Source organism: Ascidiella aspersa, chromosome 8 (assembly GCF_963924565.1).
Source record: "Ascidiella aspersa chromosome 8, kaAscAspe10.2, whole genome shotgun sequence".
Taxonomy (NCBI): Eukaryota; Metazoa; Chordata; class Ascidiacea; order Phlebobranchia; family Ascidiidae; genus Ascidiella; species Ascidiella aspersa.
Window position 1 is genome coordinate 5,817,954 of NC_139454.1, and position 18,009 is coordinate 5,835,962.

The window sequence follows — 18,009 nt, forward strand, 5'->3', positions numbered from 1 at the left end:
TGTTGCATCGAATCGCAGACGAAACACGCGGCTTTATTTATGCGCTGTGAAAAAAAACGCGCCTTTCTCGTCGAAATTTAAGCGCTTTGTCCCTTTGTGTCGGACAATCGCGGCAAAAAAAAGTTCACTGAATTGGCCGCGTTTTCAAGTTGCGGCCTTTTCAAGGTTGCTATCCATTCTCCTCGCCAATATAACTCTTCAGTTCACCACCCAAGGTCTGCAAATATTCAAGCGAAAACCAGTTATTCTTGGAAAAGACTAAAATAAATTAAAACGAGATGCGGAACTTTCTGGTCTACAAACATCCAAGCAAAAAGCAATTGATTCTCGGAAAAGACAAATAGAAAATCCACAGAGATAAGTCCAGTGCATACTTGGATGCATGTCCTTCAGGAACCTTGCTTTCTTACTTTTTTGTGTTTTAATTTTGTTTTTTAATTATTGATTTCCCCGTCGAGCATTATTCCCTTTATATTTTTCTTTTTTGATGTCCTTAATAATTCGGGCGTGCTTGTTTTGTAGTCGCCACACGTTTTTGCAAGTAATTTTTTGAAAAATTGCGAGATATCTTATTGTTTTAATCCTCTTTTATATTATTCTTATTGTTACTATTCTTATTCTTATTATTACTTTGTCGAGGCGGCCCGAATTGTAGTTTCCAGCAAAGGGCTTCTTGCAATGCAAATCCGTGCGTCAAAGACAATAAAAAACGTCATAACATTTCCATGTTTCTGTTTATTTTAAGAAATGATTTCTGCTTTGTATCTGTTTTTGTATTAAACAGTCTAACTTATTATTTAACCAATACGAAGCAAGGGTCTTTATTTTTTGTATGCGGGAGATTTCTTACAAGATTATGTTGGCTAATATTGTAAGGCTGTAAAAATATACAAAAATAGAACATCGGGCAATAACGAAAAGATTTGCGAGTTATATTTGAAAATAACACCAACTTGATTTCGCCTTAGTTGTAATCATTATTAATAAATAGTCTTCTTTTTAGATCACTCTTTGTTGCAATTCTATATTTAAAATAGAAGATGTCTAAAAAATAAAACACTCATCCGTGAGCAGTATCCGACGAAAGAGAAAACTAAATGTTGACGACAATAGTTTGACAAAAAGCCGATTTATTTCGAGTCGATGCACTAATTCTATATATCTTATTGATTTTCGAGCTTTTTTAGATTAGAAAAGGAATGACCGCTTTTCGTCCCTTTGGGTAGTCTTCAAACTTTTGCTGGTACCACCTGTGACAACATACAAAAAATATTTTCTCTACAACCAGTTCTTTGCGAAACTATCGGACATGCGTCATTTTCCTCTGAGATTATCAAGTTAACAAACGACTCCATAGAGTTGGCAAATAAGCTTGCATGTAGAATCTTAAAGGAAACCAATCTACGTAAACAAAAAAAGACTTTTAAGCTTTGAGAAATGTGTAAATTGCCGAAATAAAAAAGAAAAACATATTTAACTTTCGCGAACTTTGTTTGAGCATCTACCAGTGCTGTAATGACTTGTCACTGTTTTCAAATGACCTGACTTAACTTAGGTTTTTTTTGGCAAAATAACTTGACTTTAGTCTTTCGCACAAATGACTTGTGTTAAACTTGAAGTTAATGTTTTCAACCAGCCACTTTTTTTTTTAAATTTAATTATTTATCAAACTTAATAGTTAAAAGTTTTATTTTAATGACAGGGACTTGAATTGAAGTTGACTTGACTTGGGTAACCGATCACTTGACTTGACTTAAGTCATTTCGCATGGACTTACTTGGAACCTATTTCCAATCTCACCTGTGATGTCCAATTGCCCGAGTCCCCACTACGAGAAGAGTGCTAAAGGCAAAACAAGAGAGTGGAAGGGCAAAGTTTGACGCCATCGCCAGTCCGGCCCACTCTACTATCTCGCCCGTGAAGTTTGCCCCAGACACGTATTCGAACAGACCGCCCCTGGGAATTTTGTAGCCACTCTCGTCGCCTTTTCTGAGATTTCGCAAGATGTGGTCGCTGTGTAGGTTGATAGCGAAACCGACAAACCAAAGAAGAACACCTGAGAAAATTCCTCATTTAATTAAGCCAGAGAAAGCTTTTAAAATTTTCCTCCAGGATAAAATAGAATGTAAACCTGCATTTATTTAAAAAATATCCTAGTAATGTTGCTTTATATTGTTGATAACTTTTTTTACGGTTTTTTCAAACGGGCCGCGTATTTTCCTTAAAGAATTTTTTGGTATTTCTGCCCTAATTTGACAAAATATGTGTAACTATATTTTATATAGGCTGTTTTTCAATGTTCACTTTAAAGTAAGGTAAGGGACAAAAACAAAACAAGCGCGATATTTGGTTTGTTTGGTTGTATCATGATATATACGTCACTCTTTCTAGGAACAGTTGCAGTCATAGCCTACAGCCAAACTTTATTTTTTCTGTTTTAATTGCTAAAATGGAATTGTTTTCGCGCGGATCTCCTCTTTCTTTCTCGTATGTTTAATTTTTTTTTTTTAGGGGGGTATGTTCACAGGCAAAAGGCGTCTGTACTTTGGCATTCTTTCAAACGCCCAGCTTAAAATTTATAAATGCATTTTTGCGCTTTGATTGAATGTAATCCGCCTTGAAAATATGAACCAAGGTAAGTATAACATCCGGTTTTCAATCTCTGAAACATGCTTTAAAGGAATTTATTTAACACCAGTTTTTCGTGTTTCGCCCCCGTTTATAGCGGCTTTGCAATATATAAAGAAGTCCGTTATCGTAAGTCAAATTTATTTCTTACCGCAGACAAAATAAGGACTCCGTATCCAGTCTGATGTCAGCTGGTCAAAGTTGGCTTGATGTGCCCCAATGGCGTAACCATTTAAGCTGGTAAACATGAAGGCCATAACTACAAATCGTATTGGCATCTTCTTACTTTTCTTGCTCATCAAATAAGTGTAGATAAATGTCCTAGAAGACAAACGTAAGTAACTGTTTTTAAAAACTTGACTAGACCTTATCTTTTGGGCAAAACTACTTGACTTGACCTAATTAAATGAGGCAAACGACTTAACTTCGATTTAAAGTGTTTTAGAGTAATTTTAGTAAGATTACGTTTGTTTTAACCCTAGGTTACGTTGCAACGTCGAAATAAAACATAGTTCGGAATAAGACCAAGATAGGACTAGGTCCTAATGCCTAATAGTCGTATACCATAAAGTTAGATAGGTGTTACTCGCGTTACAATGACCATGTTGCAAAAAGGGCAAAAATTCATCAACTATAATTCATATCGACAAAACATACTACAACTCTGAAAGAGATACCCAAAACGCGAACAAAATTACATTTAAACAGTTCAAATAAGTAAAACATATGGTTTGGGTGGCCATCGCCTTGTGCCCCCTCCCACAAAGGGTTCAGAAACTCAATTTACATCCAGTTTTGTAAGTTGAACGAAACAACGCCAGTCGCAGTCAAATGGGGTTAATCAATAAGTTGCAGTGATGATATACAGGGTGTCCATAAAGTCTCTTTACAATTTAAAAAAATTATTAAAAAAAGAAATGATGAGATATCGCAATGAGGTTTGTTTTATGTTAATCAGTATTTCATAAAGTTTTTATTGACACTAAACTTTATTGTTTCAGACAAAATTTCTAAATTAACCGTTTAGATGTGCTTCGTGCAACTAAGGGTGCCCATGTAGAAGTGTATTAAAGAAAGTAATGATATTTTTAATTATTTTTAATTGAATGTTGATATGCAACACCTTAGCAATTATCGGGTTTTGCAGCTCAAGTAGATGGGATAACTGACCTTTGAAAATAGTGCAGCACAAACAGGCAGGTGACGATAAGGTTTGGCGCGGAAACATTGTAGAGTCCCACGTCGCTCAGAATACAGATCGGTACAAGGAAAGACGGTAATTCCTGAACAAGCCAAGCCCATCTCGCGTCGATCACTTTAAAAATAACAACAAACTGACGTATAGGCTCGTTTTGATAGGTTTAGTGTAGTGGTTCTCAAGCACTTTGTTTTTTCGACGCCATTATAAAAGTTGTCGATTTAGCGACGCACTAATTGATAATAGGAATTATTAATAATTTTTATTTAGTTATTTCTGTGTAAAAAAGCACACAGTGTAACTACATCTAAAAAAACCAACGCTAGAAATTCCGATACCATTTTGGGTGTGACGTGTAGGCAGATCGATAAACTTTAGTTCACGGATTATGAATGTCATGATTCTTCTTGACGTTTAAGCATATTAGGATCGTGCTGTTACTGGCATATATTTGGCTGCAAATAACACGCGAGTGACTATGGTTTCCTCGTAGTTAAATCTATTGTAGGCTACTGATATAACTATAACTTCTACACTACAGCAAACAGCACTTATTTTGACGTAAAAATGTGTGATTGTTAAATCATAACCGACTGGCACAGTAATTAATGGATTGAAAAACACACGCCAGGGAATAATAATATCTGGAGCATTGTATTACTACAGTTGACTTTCGATACGGAATCATTGTGCGACGCCCTTGGAAGATTAATACGACGCACCAGACGTTGCTACGTACAGTTTGAGAACCTCTGGTTTAGTGTTTCCGTAATACACATGCGATGTTAAAACAGGTCATTTATTTATGGCACGAACGCGTTTAAATCAAATCGTTAGACAGCATCAACAAAATAAACACCTTAAATTCTGTCGATCAAACCAGTTGTGAAATCTAAACCATACAGCGAAAGCATGTTGCTTTGGTTTTGGAATTCTGAAAGGTTTTGAAACGCTTATTTTGCGTGCTCAATATTTTAGCTATGAACAATGTTTGTGCGTTGATTGAATACCCTTGGCTAGTCGTGCTTTGTATGTTGTAAATGAGGCTATAAGCTATGTGATATAACGGCCGAAGCAAACATGAATTCAAACAGGCAAACATGTACGAAGAACCTGGGTGTGCAAATAAGCTTATCATACGCCTTGCTGTACAGCACTACCTCGAATAACTGTTTATGTAAATGATATGTTTACCGGTTACATTGCATAGTGCAATTTTGTACTGTTTGTAGAAATAAAAAGCAAATTGTTATAACATGGTCGTTTCATAATGAACAGTTTACCTTCATTATTATGTTTTTTTATAGTTTAAAAATATCAAATTAGGTCTGTGCAATTTTCTTTCAATGCCAAAAAGTTATAGCAATTTTGCAGTACTTCCATTTTGTCGCTATATCGGTTAACGTTTATATTAGATTGCTTGTACTACTGATTCAATAGACGAATACGTACAGCGAGCATTACGATTAAGCTGACGTGTTGCGTAGAGTAAACTTGCCAAAATAATTAAACGGCCTATTGAACACACCTGCCATGCCTTCTTTGATGTGTTTTCCATACTGAGCCGTCTTTCCAGCAAAGCAAGCGACCAAACTTAAAAGCCCACTCCCCACCACACAGTACGTAGCCCACTGAACTGATGCTAGGCTGTAGCGCATTGTAGTTACAAGGGTCAACTAACTGTCAATTTCAATATCCAGCCTCTGATTTTTACACACAAATTTATCACGTGGTGGCGCAATGGAGTTAAAATGTTTACTTTTTGATTAACTCGGCGGCGTATTCCTCTCCTAGCATACCGAGTAAAATGCGCCAGCCTTTGAAAGTACGCTTATCGCTTTTTATCAGCTGCCCTCTATCTGTTATATACAAATAATACAAATACTAAGTTCATTTTACCCTGTGCACCGAAAGCCATTGCAGACTCACCGAATCTGTTGATCTATGACGCAAGCAGAGCAGGCTAGAAAAACAACTAGCCTCTAGTGAGGTTCGAATATAATATTCCACCTTTACAATTTCCATTTGGCGGCCATATCAGTTTTAAAATTCGGTTCTGCGCATGCGCATGTCGGACTCGAGACTCGGGTAGTTTGACGAGGTCTTACTCGAGTCCTGGGTCCCGAGTCCGACTCCGCAGCCCTGCCACTAGGTAGCAATAAAAGCTTGTAGAGCGAAGTTTAGCTTCGTTGCTTGATATATGTTTCGTTTTGTGTTATTTTTTAGTTGAGGTACAGGTCATAAATAACCAACTTCAATAGCTTTACGTTTTTACTTTTAATACACTTAACTGGAAATTGACTTGCATGTTATACGTTCAAAATGACTTGATTTGGACTTAAAATCTTTCAAAAATGACTTTAATTGGACTTAAATCGACAACCCAACAATATCCACTGCACGTACGCCAACTTGTACATCTATAACTTCACTATGAACTGTTCTTTCTTCACACACAAGCTTTTAGCTGGCTCTGAAACGTTACTTTTTTCTCTAAGTTGCCAGTGATTGCTACCGCACAGCTTTCTGTCTGGATTACGTCTTCATTTTCTTTTCGTAATCAAGCTTTTTACTGACCTCCTGGTGGAAACATTTAAAAAAGTTTCCGACTTTTTGTTACCTTTTCTCAAAAATGGCCACGGAATGACCAAGAAAAAGCCAACAACAACCGTTTATATGCGATTCTTTAAGTCTAATGTTTTAACCGATAAAACTTGGGCAAGGGTACGTATAATTTATCAAGTGTTTGGTTGCGACTTTGGAACGCTTTGCACTGTGGTTTAAGTTCATACTAGTTGTCTTTACCTTTTCCCTCTGTTGTATACAGATCCTTATCTTGAAAAACACAATATGTAGGTTAGGATAGATAAGTCACAGGTCATTTTTTAAATTAACTTAAGTCCAAGTCAAGTCTCCTTAATAAATAGCAAGTCAAAACCCAGTCCGAGCCATTGCCAAAACACGTCAAATTTTAGTCACAGATATGTCATAAATACAAATGTTGAAGTTATAAATTGGCGAACGCGTTGCTATCTAAAACATATTATCACACCAAAAAGCGAAACAAGTAGCATGTTAACATTTATTTCCTTTAAGAATATAATTTAATAAATAATATAAAAACCCTATTTACTAAACTGTATTGAATTGAATTATTTTCATTAAAGTCAAGTCTTTTCCAATTCCAAAGCAAGTCATTTTTGTCAAGTGATTTTGGCTCGAACTTAAGTCGAGTCACATCATGCAGCACTTGAAATAATGACTTACATACGAGCACTTAAGTCAAGTCATTGATTTCTGTCATTAAAACACTGCTGTTTAGTGAATATAGGTATAAACATTTTTGCTTTATATTTGTTTTACATAAACAGACTAAATATCTACTGATTCGAATGTAATAATCTTTTTTTTTTTGACTGCGGGAAATTTCGTACATGTATGAAGTGTTTCAGCTTTTCACTGTGGGTCAGTTGGCTTCACCAATGTGGCATAAGACAGCAAACGTTTTACTAAAGATATATGGAACATTTCTACCGTTTGCGTAACGGTTCGCTTTCTTTCTCTATGAATTTAAGAAAATAGTCAAATAATGCTGTTTTATGCGCTCAAAGAAACGCCGCGGTATTTTGCGATCTATTTGCAAAACGCCTTTTCCGTAACACATCGGTTTCGTGTTTCGCCGTTCTGAGAGGTTTCCTGTCCTACAAATAATGGTTGTATGCGATACAAGAAGAACACGTTATGTGCAACCAATAGTTCTTTGAAAAGTATCTTACATATACACTTATCTTATACAGTAATTAACAGGCAACGGCATAAAATGCATATGTGTATAAAGATAAACGGAATATATTAACGATGCCAAAGTAAAACACGACATCGCACACAATTTCACCAATAATGTTTTTTAAGGTTATTGTGTTTCTTGTGAAACTCTGAACTAACTGACATTCAAGACAACTCCAAATACACTATGAGTGACCTATTTTTTACGACTACTAATAATAAATTTATACAAATATAAGACAAAATGTAGAGAAAATAATCCAGAGCAGCATTTTTGCCCCAAATTTTGAAATTATGAAAAAAACAAACACTGCCGTTTAATTTGTAAGCAACTGGTAAATGGTTTGGTAAGTAATTCGAAGGGGTGCAATCAGGGGTTTCCAACCGCCGGGGGTACTCGTACCCCAAAGGGTACGTGATTGAACGTCAAGGGTTACGAAGATCCTTGGGCCATAGAGCAGCTTTTCATACAGATTTTGCAGTACAGTTTTATTTTCGGAATTGTGCCATTAAGGTCTTTGCTTTAGAAAAAACAAGCAATTACCTACAAATAATTGTTGTAACCTCGTTGTCTTGTAACAATGCTTTTTTTATCTGCAGATGAATTACGGGCTGCCTTATATCAGGGGTCGGGAACCTTTTTAGTGCACAGGTTCCATGGAGTGACATCGATTTCGTTCCAATTTTCACATTTTTTAGTGAAATACAGGTTTAATCTTTAATTGAGCTATAAAAGCAATTTAATTTAGCAATATATATCTCGCTCTGACCTGACAAAGGGGTACCAGCAGCAAAAAAGGTTGGGAACCCCTGGGTGCAATGATAAAGGCACCAATATAGTTTACAACTGCGTTTAAGAAGGCCTTATTTTTAGCAAAAGGATGAAAATGCTCATAACAAAACTTTAGGTTTTTAATCTTCCCCGTGATACTTCGTACGCGTTTTGGAGGCAATCGTGCATATAATTGTGATGGCAAAAAAAATCACGGAATCGGCGAGGTAGATTTGCTTAAGCATGTCGGTTGGTAGCTGGTAACCAAAACAAATAGTACGGCATAATACATAAATAGTAAATTCTCTAACCGGTGCGAAGTAGACACTACTCATAAATAGTATATAATATATAGCAACTTCCACCGAGAACGACCATAGAACTTTACTACGCTGTAATTACTTATAAAAAACCTAACACCTAAGTGCATTTCAACTTACCATACAGCTTCTAAGAAAGCACCACACCTAAATCCTAGTTGGTCCTTAATACGAAATGCCTGCGGTGGGTAAAACATGAAACGCGGTTGACAATTCGAGCTTGTAACAAGATAAAAATATGCCTCTTTTGACGATTGAGAATTTAGATGAGTCACAGGGTTGCATCATAAACGCAAAGGATTGAGACTGTGACAAACAGCTTTAATCATAAGAAGCAAAAGTAGCACCGCATTCGTTCTAATCTAATCGCTAAGCGTATATACCGACCGGCCGACCCATTTGTGTAAAATAAACAATCTTTAAAACCAAGATACAAGTTAACGTGATACCAATCCATAAAAAGTGAAAATGATAAAGGGTCTAAAGTTTGAGTAGAAAATTATAATCTATTTTAAAGTGCTTCTGTTTTTCTTACAATAAAAATATTTGTTTTGGACTCAAAATTATCCTGGGTGTTCTATCTTCAACCGCATGCAATACTCGTTCAGCAAAACAACAATAGGAAACGAGCAAATTGCAGGAACTGTGTTTAAGGAGGTGTTAATTTACAGGGTGTGCCACAAGTAACTTGCAAGAAGAAATAGATTAATTTTAAGTAACTCTTTGGAACACAATACATGGATCTGTCGTTTCAAAAAAGAATATATAAGCGGAATGCTTGGCTTGTCAAGTTTTTTTGGTAATACAAACCAACTTAAAATCTAAATAGCATCTAAATTAAAATATTCTTAAGAGCACTTAAAACAAGTCTTTGGCATAAGTCATTACAGTATTGATGTTTATGAATAGCGGTAGTAAACCTTTATGAATTTTACCTGTTTTACCAAACATTTTAGCAGGTATTTTAGCAAGATTGGCTACGTTTTCTAATTAGACGTAAACAGAAACATGGCTAAATATTAGATTTTGCCAGTTTGATTTTGTACGTTTTATTTACAAACCGCTGTGGCAATTAAAAAATATAATTTTGGACATCGACAAGTTTGACTCAAATTATTCGGTGTTGGTGTAAAAATGAAATACAAAGGATCAGTCAAAGTTTAGCAATGTCGTGCACAATGATAAGTCTTGTTAGAATGCAGGTCAGGGCAACTGATTCGTGCAGTAAATTTCAAGCATCACTTCAGATATTTATCTATTTGAAACCGAATTCGGCCACAATAGTGTATAGGCAGGATTTCCATACCGTGCTTATTTCTAAGATTTGTGCTTATTTTTGGTTGCAGTGTCTTAGAAAATACTAATGTGCTTATTTCTAAGAAACGTGCTTATTTTTGAGTTGTGTGCTTAGTTTGTCTTATTTTAGAGTTTATTGAGCCTTAACAGTTTGCATTGCTTGGTTTCTGATATTTCTTTCGTTTAACGATAATAATCAAGCTAAAGATCGACAAGAAATATTATACCTGGCCCGCCTTCGTAAATCCTAACAGTTATTTGCACCCCAAGTTATCAGTAGCGTGCTTATGTTTTCGTAGAAGCGTGCTTATTTTTTGGTCCTAGCAGATGGTAACCCTGTGTATAGGCCTAGCACAGTGGTTCTCAAACTGGGTCCGCGAGACAATTTTCTGGGACCGCGAAGCACCTAACAAAAAATCAACACGGCGCTCCTAAAGAAGATAATTTTTTGTGCAATAAAATTTTCAGGCAACTTACTTTTCCAAACCAAGCTCATTAGTTGTTCATACACTTTATTGCACGCTTTGAGTTGAATTGTCCATTATGACGTCATAGTCATGCGTCGTGTTAGTCAGAATTACGTTTTTACAGCTTGCTGCGCTGACATTGTAGGCGGTACAGTGTACGGTCACGGTTTAAAACTGATCGTGATAGCTTCACTTAAATGAAATGATTCATTAGAGGTTAACATTGCCGAGCTGATAGTAAAGAAGCAAGTGCACCCGTCTCATTGATACCATTAAGATCAACGTGTTATTTTGTGTTTACAGTATTTGTGTATAATTTTAAGGGACCGTAAGCAATTAAAAAACATTCTGGGGGACCGTTGCGTAATTTTTTACAAAAAGTTTGAGAAACCACTGGCCTAGCAGGACAATACCGCAAATAAACTTCAGTTGTCTTTTCTGAGTTAAGATGATTTGTTTGAGTCTTTAGTTATAGCAGTATGTTATAGGTATAGCAGTTTGGGTGTTTCGTGTTATGGTTTGTTAGCGAGTAACATTTCTCCGTGCAGCCATTTTGTTGCGGCACAAGTAAACAATTAGCAGCAATATAAAAAGAAGAGCATGTGATTACCATTGCTGGAGTCGCATACGCTGTGAAATGGTGATGTCATTTAGGCGTATAATGTTACATAGGAAATCGTCCTGGCATCCTTATACGAATGTACAAGAAAAAAAACGCCCTGACGCTTGTTTTGCATTGCCGCAATGAGATGATATTATAGGCTCTATGTTTATTTTATTAAATTCAGTCCAAAATGACACCCTGTGTTGGTGTAAAATTTGAAGTTTGACATGTCGTGGGCGTTGGGATTTTTGGTTTTGATTTTTTGGTTGCGAGAACTGTTCAAGGAGGGTGCTGGGATGCTGAATCAGACAAAGAAAATGTATTAGTCCAACTGTAGTTTATTCCTTTGCGCAGTTCAAAGTAAATCAACTTACATTTTGGTATTGTATTACTGCGCTATCAGTCACTTAATTGTATAAAATTAAATTACAATGGTTTTGGTATTTAAGCGGTTCTAGTAGGGGATGCAAGAATGGTTTGGTTATTTTAAAGGATTTCGAAAATTGTTGTGTGATTTATGCTGCAGCAAAGGAAAAGGGTTAGTAACCAGTAAGCACTGATACAGACTATATTTGTTACCTTGTTTAGGTTCTCATAATTTTTAACATAAACTTTATAACATTAATTAGTTATACTATCCTAAAAGTCGGCTGCCTTGATAGCTAGATGTCGCCCAGTGTTGCTTACCCGGGGCCGTCCGCCCCTGCTCCATCCAGTCTTTATTTCAGTGAGGGTTCGCCTGCTGGTTTGAGCTGGAAGTTTGGGATGCAGTTGTACAACGACCTGGTTCAAAGTGGAGGTGGGTTGCTTGCTTGTCATAAATCCGTCGCTCGATTCAACTAAAAAAGTTAAAAAAAAAAGAAAAAAAAAAGTTTTAATTGCCATCGTAATAAAGGATCTTACATATTATGACATCACCAGTTAAGTCATAACGGACGTCATAACTCAAGTAATCTTAAGAGAGTTTGTGTTCTTAAGTAACTGGCGTGCCTTTGTGGAATTATGAAGCTACGATAATCTCGCAAAGCGCAAAAAAATTTTTTTTTTTGAATTTTTTTTACAATTTTTTTCTTATTATGTTGCAGTCGGTTTACACTATTTCCTTAAACCATTATACTTGGCTCATTGGTCGCGTGAAAATCTCAGCACTCTATCATCTCCACACCTGAATGCCTGACATCATGTAAAAAGTTTGCCCACAAATGCATACATTGCATTTATCATGCTTTATAAATGGGATAGGTGGTACCAGGGATGTCCGGTACTGGACTTTTTTTTCCGATACCGAAACAAGATGTTTTGGACATAAAAGATCACGACCCGCTCCGATACCAATGACGTCATCACTATAGTGCAGTGCTTCTTAAGCTGGGGTCCATGGACCCCTCGGGGGTCCGTGAATTAGTCTTAGGGGGTCCATGAAGGCCAAATCGAAATAGTAGTGTATATTTAAAAAGTAATCATTTTTTCAAAGACAGCAGTTTAATTAAAAACAAAACGGTTTTGCACTGACTGTATTTAGACCTCATTTCACTTTCACATTTTTAGACCGGAATCAACAAATTTATGAAGTTTGTTTGTATTGTGACGTCAATTTGTGACGTCATTTAAAAAAAATTGGCTATGGTGGTCCACGCGACGTCAAAAAAAAAGTTTAAGAACCCCTGCTATAGTGTAATAAGCAATATTGATGACATTGAAATAGTCGAAGACCGTTTTTTGGGTTATATTTGGTTTCGTGAGTGCCACCCCAGTATCGGATAAGTATACCGGTGCTACCACTTGGCATAAAGTATCGTCTACAATTCGACATTATCGGACTTCTCTAGGTGTTATACTTAGCCTTATCAAGAACAAACAAAGTAAATAGATTGTTTTCATACAGGCCGGTGGAAAGTTTTTATGATCGACTTATATCATAAAAAGCCTCAAATCTAACAATTGGTCAATGGAAACAGCAACGAAGTCGCAGTAATGCAAATGTATTAGAATTAAACTTTGTCAACTCTTGTTTTGTGACTGAGCGACAGCTTATATAGTTAGGGTTTAATAAAAGCTTGTAGAATAACTTAAACTTTCGGCAGGTTATTGAAGAGAAGCACCGCTATAAAACATTGTGCTTATATACTTTGAAATGGATTTTTATATGAACTATTTTTTTAGATTTTCGCACGAAAGGCTGGCCTTTGGTTGACACCCCTCTCTACCCATTGGTAACAATTGCAGTCTACCTGTTGTTTTGCGTCAACGCGCGCAAGATAACGTCAAGATGGCCTGATGTTAAACTTCGCCCAGTACTAATTGCCTACAACTTTGCACTTGTGTGTTTATCCGCATACATGTGTTACGAGGTATAGCTTCCCTACGCGACCCATCGGAAAAGTGTGACCACTCTACTTTAATTTAGTTTTTTACAGTCGATATAGTGTGTTCAAATTAGTCGCTTTCGTTGTTGTTATTTTTTTGAAAAAAAACTATTAAACAAAAGAAATGCCAAAAATGGGCCTTTATCCACAAACAAAAACTATAATAAAAAATATAAATAAACAACAACAGATTTAAATTGTATAACATTTACCTGTTTTGGAATCTGTTTATATCTTCCATGTTATATTTGATTTAAATATTTTAGACTACGTGATGCGAAGTTGCTGAATTATATATACTTTTTTATTTTTTACTCTACACTTGCATTCATGTGTAGTTTTTTGCATCGGCTGTGATGTCCAGACTTAGTTGGGTTTGCAACCCGGTCCAGATGGACACAGAGTACCAAAATATGAGGGTGAGTGTATAATAGTCTTCATATATCACATGGAAAGTTACCGGCAACTAATCTTGTATACTAAGACCTTAATCCTTAAAAGAAAGTACACCGCAAGCCATGGCAGACTAACCGAATCTGTCGATCAAACTAACCTGGACCGTAGGCCGGAGACTGTGGGTTCGAACCCCATTGCAGGCTAGTTGTTTCATCATTGATCGACAGATTCGGTTGGTCGGCCATGACTTTCGGTGTACTATTGATACGTAAGACGTAATCGTTTGGTCAAAAAGCAGCTCCAGAAGGGCTAGACCACAGTTGTGAAGCACATATGTGTGTGTATCTGTTAATAAATCCTTAAAAATCCTAATTCACAAACTGCACAATATTTTAAGGCCAAACCTTGCTCTTCTTATATTTAGCTCGCCAGAGTGTGCTGGCTGTATTACATTTCCAAGTACATCGAAATGCTGGAAACGTTGCTGTTTGCAATGCGCAAGAAGTACAACCAGATATCGTTCTTGCACGTTTACCACCATTCTTCCATGGTTTTCTTCATCTGGGTCTCCATGAAAGTGGCTGCGGGCGGAATGAGTAAGTCAGCAGGGCTTCGCAATAATCGTAACTCGTTCGCCCAGTGTTTGACATTGTCATTACCCACACAAAACACTCTCTGGAAGGTTAAAATCTTAAGACAGATGAATCATTTTGAAATCATGAGTGGGTGATAGTTTCGTTGCACCAGGGCAGCGGAGTCGGTTTAAAATAACCCAAATCCGACTCCGGCTGAAAAAAACGGAACCCGAGTCTGACTTCCGATTCCCAAAGCAAATTTGCGAAATCTATCAATTACCGAGTCCGACTTTACAGCCTGCATTCGCCCGTTTACATAATCAAAATAGGATGGATATACAGTAATCCACTAATAGGTATACCATACACCTCACCCATCCACAACATGTGGACGACATATTTCACCATTTTTCCATCTTTACAAATTACATTTTGCGGCCGTACAGATTCGAAAATTGATACTGATCATGTACACGTCGGACTCGGGACTCTGATAATTTTACGTATAGTTGAGTCCGACTCCACCATAATATGTCGAGTTCCGATTCCCAAAGCCGATTTTGACTCCACAGCCCTGGTTGCAAGTAATTTGATTTACTTAATTCATTAGGTTGTTATTTCATTTGTAAGTTATGCTTGAATCCGAAGTCATATTTAAAGTAGTGGTACGGTATATTCACTTGCCTAAGTTATGTTCGCGTAATCTGTTGACAAATTATAGTAAAATCCTTGCTTTGCTTGCAATTTAGCTTTTTTGTACGGTGGAATTAACTGCTTTGTGCACACGGTGATGTACTCCTACTACTGTTTGTCCTCATTCGGACCTCACATGCAGAAATATCTTTGGTGGAAGAAATACATTACCAAACTGCAACTGGTGGGTTTGTTATTCGTACAAAAAACGTGATTGATCAAAATGAATGAATGTATTATTTTTAGATAGAATCTATGTAGCTTTGTCGTTCAGTGCTTAGTGCCACATAAGACGTACACAATGTTTTATGCTTGCATTCAATTCAGCACCGCATACATAAATACCCTTTTTCACTAAGTATTCCGGCTCATTGGTAGTACAGATAGAAATATAGATGAATTTATACGCATTGGGTAATTGTTTGAGTATGTTAATATATGGTCGCCTTTTGAGATATTTTACCATTATTCATCCAATTATGTTTTGGTTGGAACAACAAAATGGAATAAATGAAGTACTTTTACTTAAACAAAAAAATGTAAATATCAATTATTCTTTTTTGTCCGATCCTTTCAGGCATAAAATAACTCTGCTATATATTTCACAGCTTTATAGGTTAAAGAGAAAAATGAAAAAACCTGCCAAGAAATCATTTCACCATATTTCGTTCTGTTTGATTTATAAATAAATTTTAAAACACGAGAATTTAGAGATACATCAGATCTGGTGTTTTTATACGGATTTTAAATACACCTTTTTCTTCACAGTGCCAATTGACGATAATGTTCCCTGTAGGCTACAATATAATACACCAGGATTGTGGGTACTCGCTCCTCCTTACCAAGATGCAAGTTGTCTACGCCGTCACATTGATATTACTTTTCTCCAACTTTTACTTCAAATCTTACCTTACGAGTAAAACCAGAGAAACACTTTTAAACGAAAACGGCAAGCAAAGGAAAATTTCCAAAGATTGTTTACCAGTATTGAGAAAAAAAGAAATTTAATTGCATCATGTTGCGTGGTAAGTTATATTGTATTGTGGCTGTTATTACGTATTTGTTTAGTGAACTTGACTTGGCGAATGCTGGTAATAATAATATAATTTTGCAATTCAAGTATAGTAGGCTATCGCGACTATAGAACATACATGGGCAAGATAAGGCCAGAGGGTTGTTACGGCATTTTTTACTCGGTATTTCACGCTAATTTGACATCTTCAACTTTATTCTACCTTGTTCGCGTTTTTACATGTATATATTTAGTTAAAACACTAGGAACAGAACCAGTTATGCCCTTGGAAAACTCTATTTTTCCTGGTTTAAAATGGCTGAAAATTGTTTTCGCGCTTCGCACAAATCTTATCTGTCTTTTCAAACGAAAGCTTAGCAAACTTAGTATTAATAAAAGCATTTTTCGCACTTCGATCGCACGTATTACGTATTTAAAATATGTACAACAAAATTTTTGGGATCACCCTATTTTATTTTCGTGTTTTCGATTTATATCTCCTTTGTAATTTGATCAATGTATCGTTAGTAGGACATTTGCAACTTAACGCCTCAATAAGGTAAACGCATTGTAAGTTTTTTTAAGCTTCGGAATTTTGTTACGTTTATTCCGTGCAACTTTGCAGCTATAGGGTTAACAATCCCACAACTAATTTAATGAAAATATATCGCAAAATGTGGATGTATTTAACGCTGCTTAGTGCGCCACATCCCTCAAAGTCAAATGAATGATTTGCATTTAAACAACATTATACCTAAGAAGCAATTTTTCACAGTTATCCAAGAGCACCCAACGCATTCTAATTAATAAAAGCAAGTTTTATTTGCATTTTTACACTACGCCTAAAACTATACTCCAGACAATACACGCTACACTATCAATATGCAGGTAACTACTGAACGAACAGCAAAAGGTTTACTAATCGCTGCTTCGTCCTAATTTTGTAGTCCAATAAAGTATCGTCTTACTAATATAGCGAACCACCGGAGACCTAAAGATTTTACGACAAATCTTTTCGAATAATATAGAGTTACCCAAACAACAAACCAAGTTTCAAACATATTTTCGTTTGACAGAATACACCTGCCAACATATTCCCAAACCGACAAAATTCACAAAAGCAAATATCCAAGACGGGCTACAACAATAGCGTTTATCGTTGTTAAACATATGAACGTTTTCCACGCCGTCATATTCCAATTTAGCGGTTAAATGAAAGTGGTGAAAAAAGTCCCCAAAGGTACCGGTCGTTATCTCAGATATATGTTGCATTTTTATTTGATCGCGTTCTAGTTTGAATTCTATGTGCTATTTGCATTTTATGTGTTATTTGTATTTATGTGTTATTTGTATTTATGTGTTATTGGCATTGTATGTGTTATTTGCATTTTATGTGTTATTTGTATTTATGTGTTATTGGCTTGTATGTGTTATTGGCATTGTATGTGTTATTTGCATTTTATGTGTTATTGGCATTGTATGTGTTATTGGCATTGTATGTGTTATTGGCATTGTATGTGTTATTGGCATTGTATGTGTTATTTGCATTATATGTGCTACTTCTACCTTATCTTATTCTTAAACTATGCTTTCCCACGCCTACTTGTTTCCATCCCTTGTACCTCGTCTTTCACCTGGTTTATTATTTATTGTTCCCCCATGGCATCATAAACTAAAACCCGAAAATTGTATGATATACCTTTGCGCTTGCATTGCTTTTCGGAATACAACGAACATAAACTTTCACTGTCCAAAATTGAGCTACTAAAAGACAATATGCGTAATATACAATGCTATTGCGTATAGGGTCTGTATAAATATGGGTTTAGTCAGGCTTGCAATTTCGATTTAATAGGATTGCTGTATATCCATCCTAGTTAAGAGTATATGGGTCGA

At 36.1% G+C, this 18,009-nt stretch overlaps 2 protein-coding genes across 2 annotated transcripts; one reads left to right on the forward strand and one right to left on the reverse strand.

The window, feature by feature from the left end:
* Nucleotides 1-1,183: 1,183 nt before the first annotated feature.
* On the reverse strand, nucleotides 1,184-5,484 carry LOC146135502 (3-oxo-5-alpha-steroid 4-dehydrogenase 1-like). The gene is made up of 5 exons (XM_083395766.1): nucleotides 5,355-5,484; nucleotides 3,799-3,943; nucleotides 2,780-2,949; nucleotides 1,801-2,056; nucleotides 1,184-1,250 (listed from the first exon to the last, which is right to left on the reverse strand). Exons 1-5 carry the CDS (start codon nucleotides 5,482-5,484, stop codon nucleotides 1,184-1,186), a joined length of 768 nt encoding a protein of 255 aa, XP_083251892.1.
* A 6,253-nt stretch (nucleotides 5,485-11,737) lies between these two features.
* Nucleotides 11,738-15,315, forward strand: LOC146135503 (very long chain fatty acid elongase 7-like). The gene is made up of 5 exons (XM_083395767.1): nucleotides 11,738-11,870; nucleotides 13,235-13,422; nucleotides 13,776-13,856; nucleotides 14,258-14,429; nucleotides 15,158-15,315. The coding sequence occupies exons 1-5, from the start codon at nucleotides 11,738-11,740 to the stop codon at nucleotides 15,313-15,315; spliced, it is 732 nt and encodes a 243-aa protein (XP_083251893.1).
* Nucleotides 15,316-18,009: the final 2,694 nt, after the last annotated feature.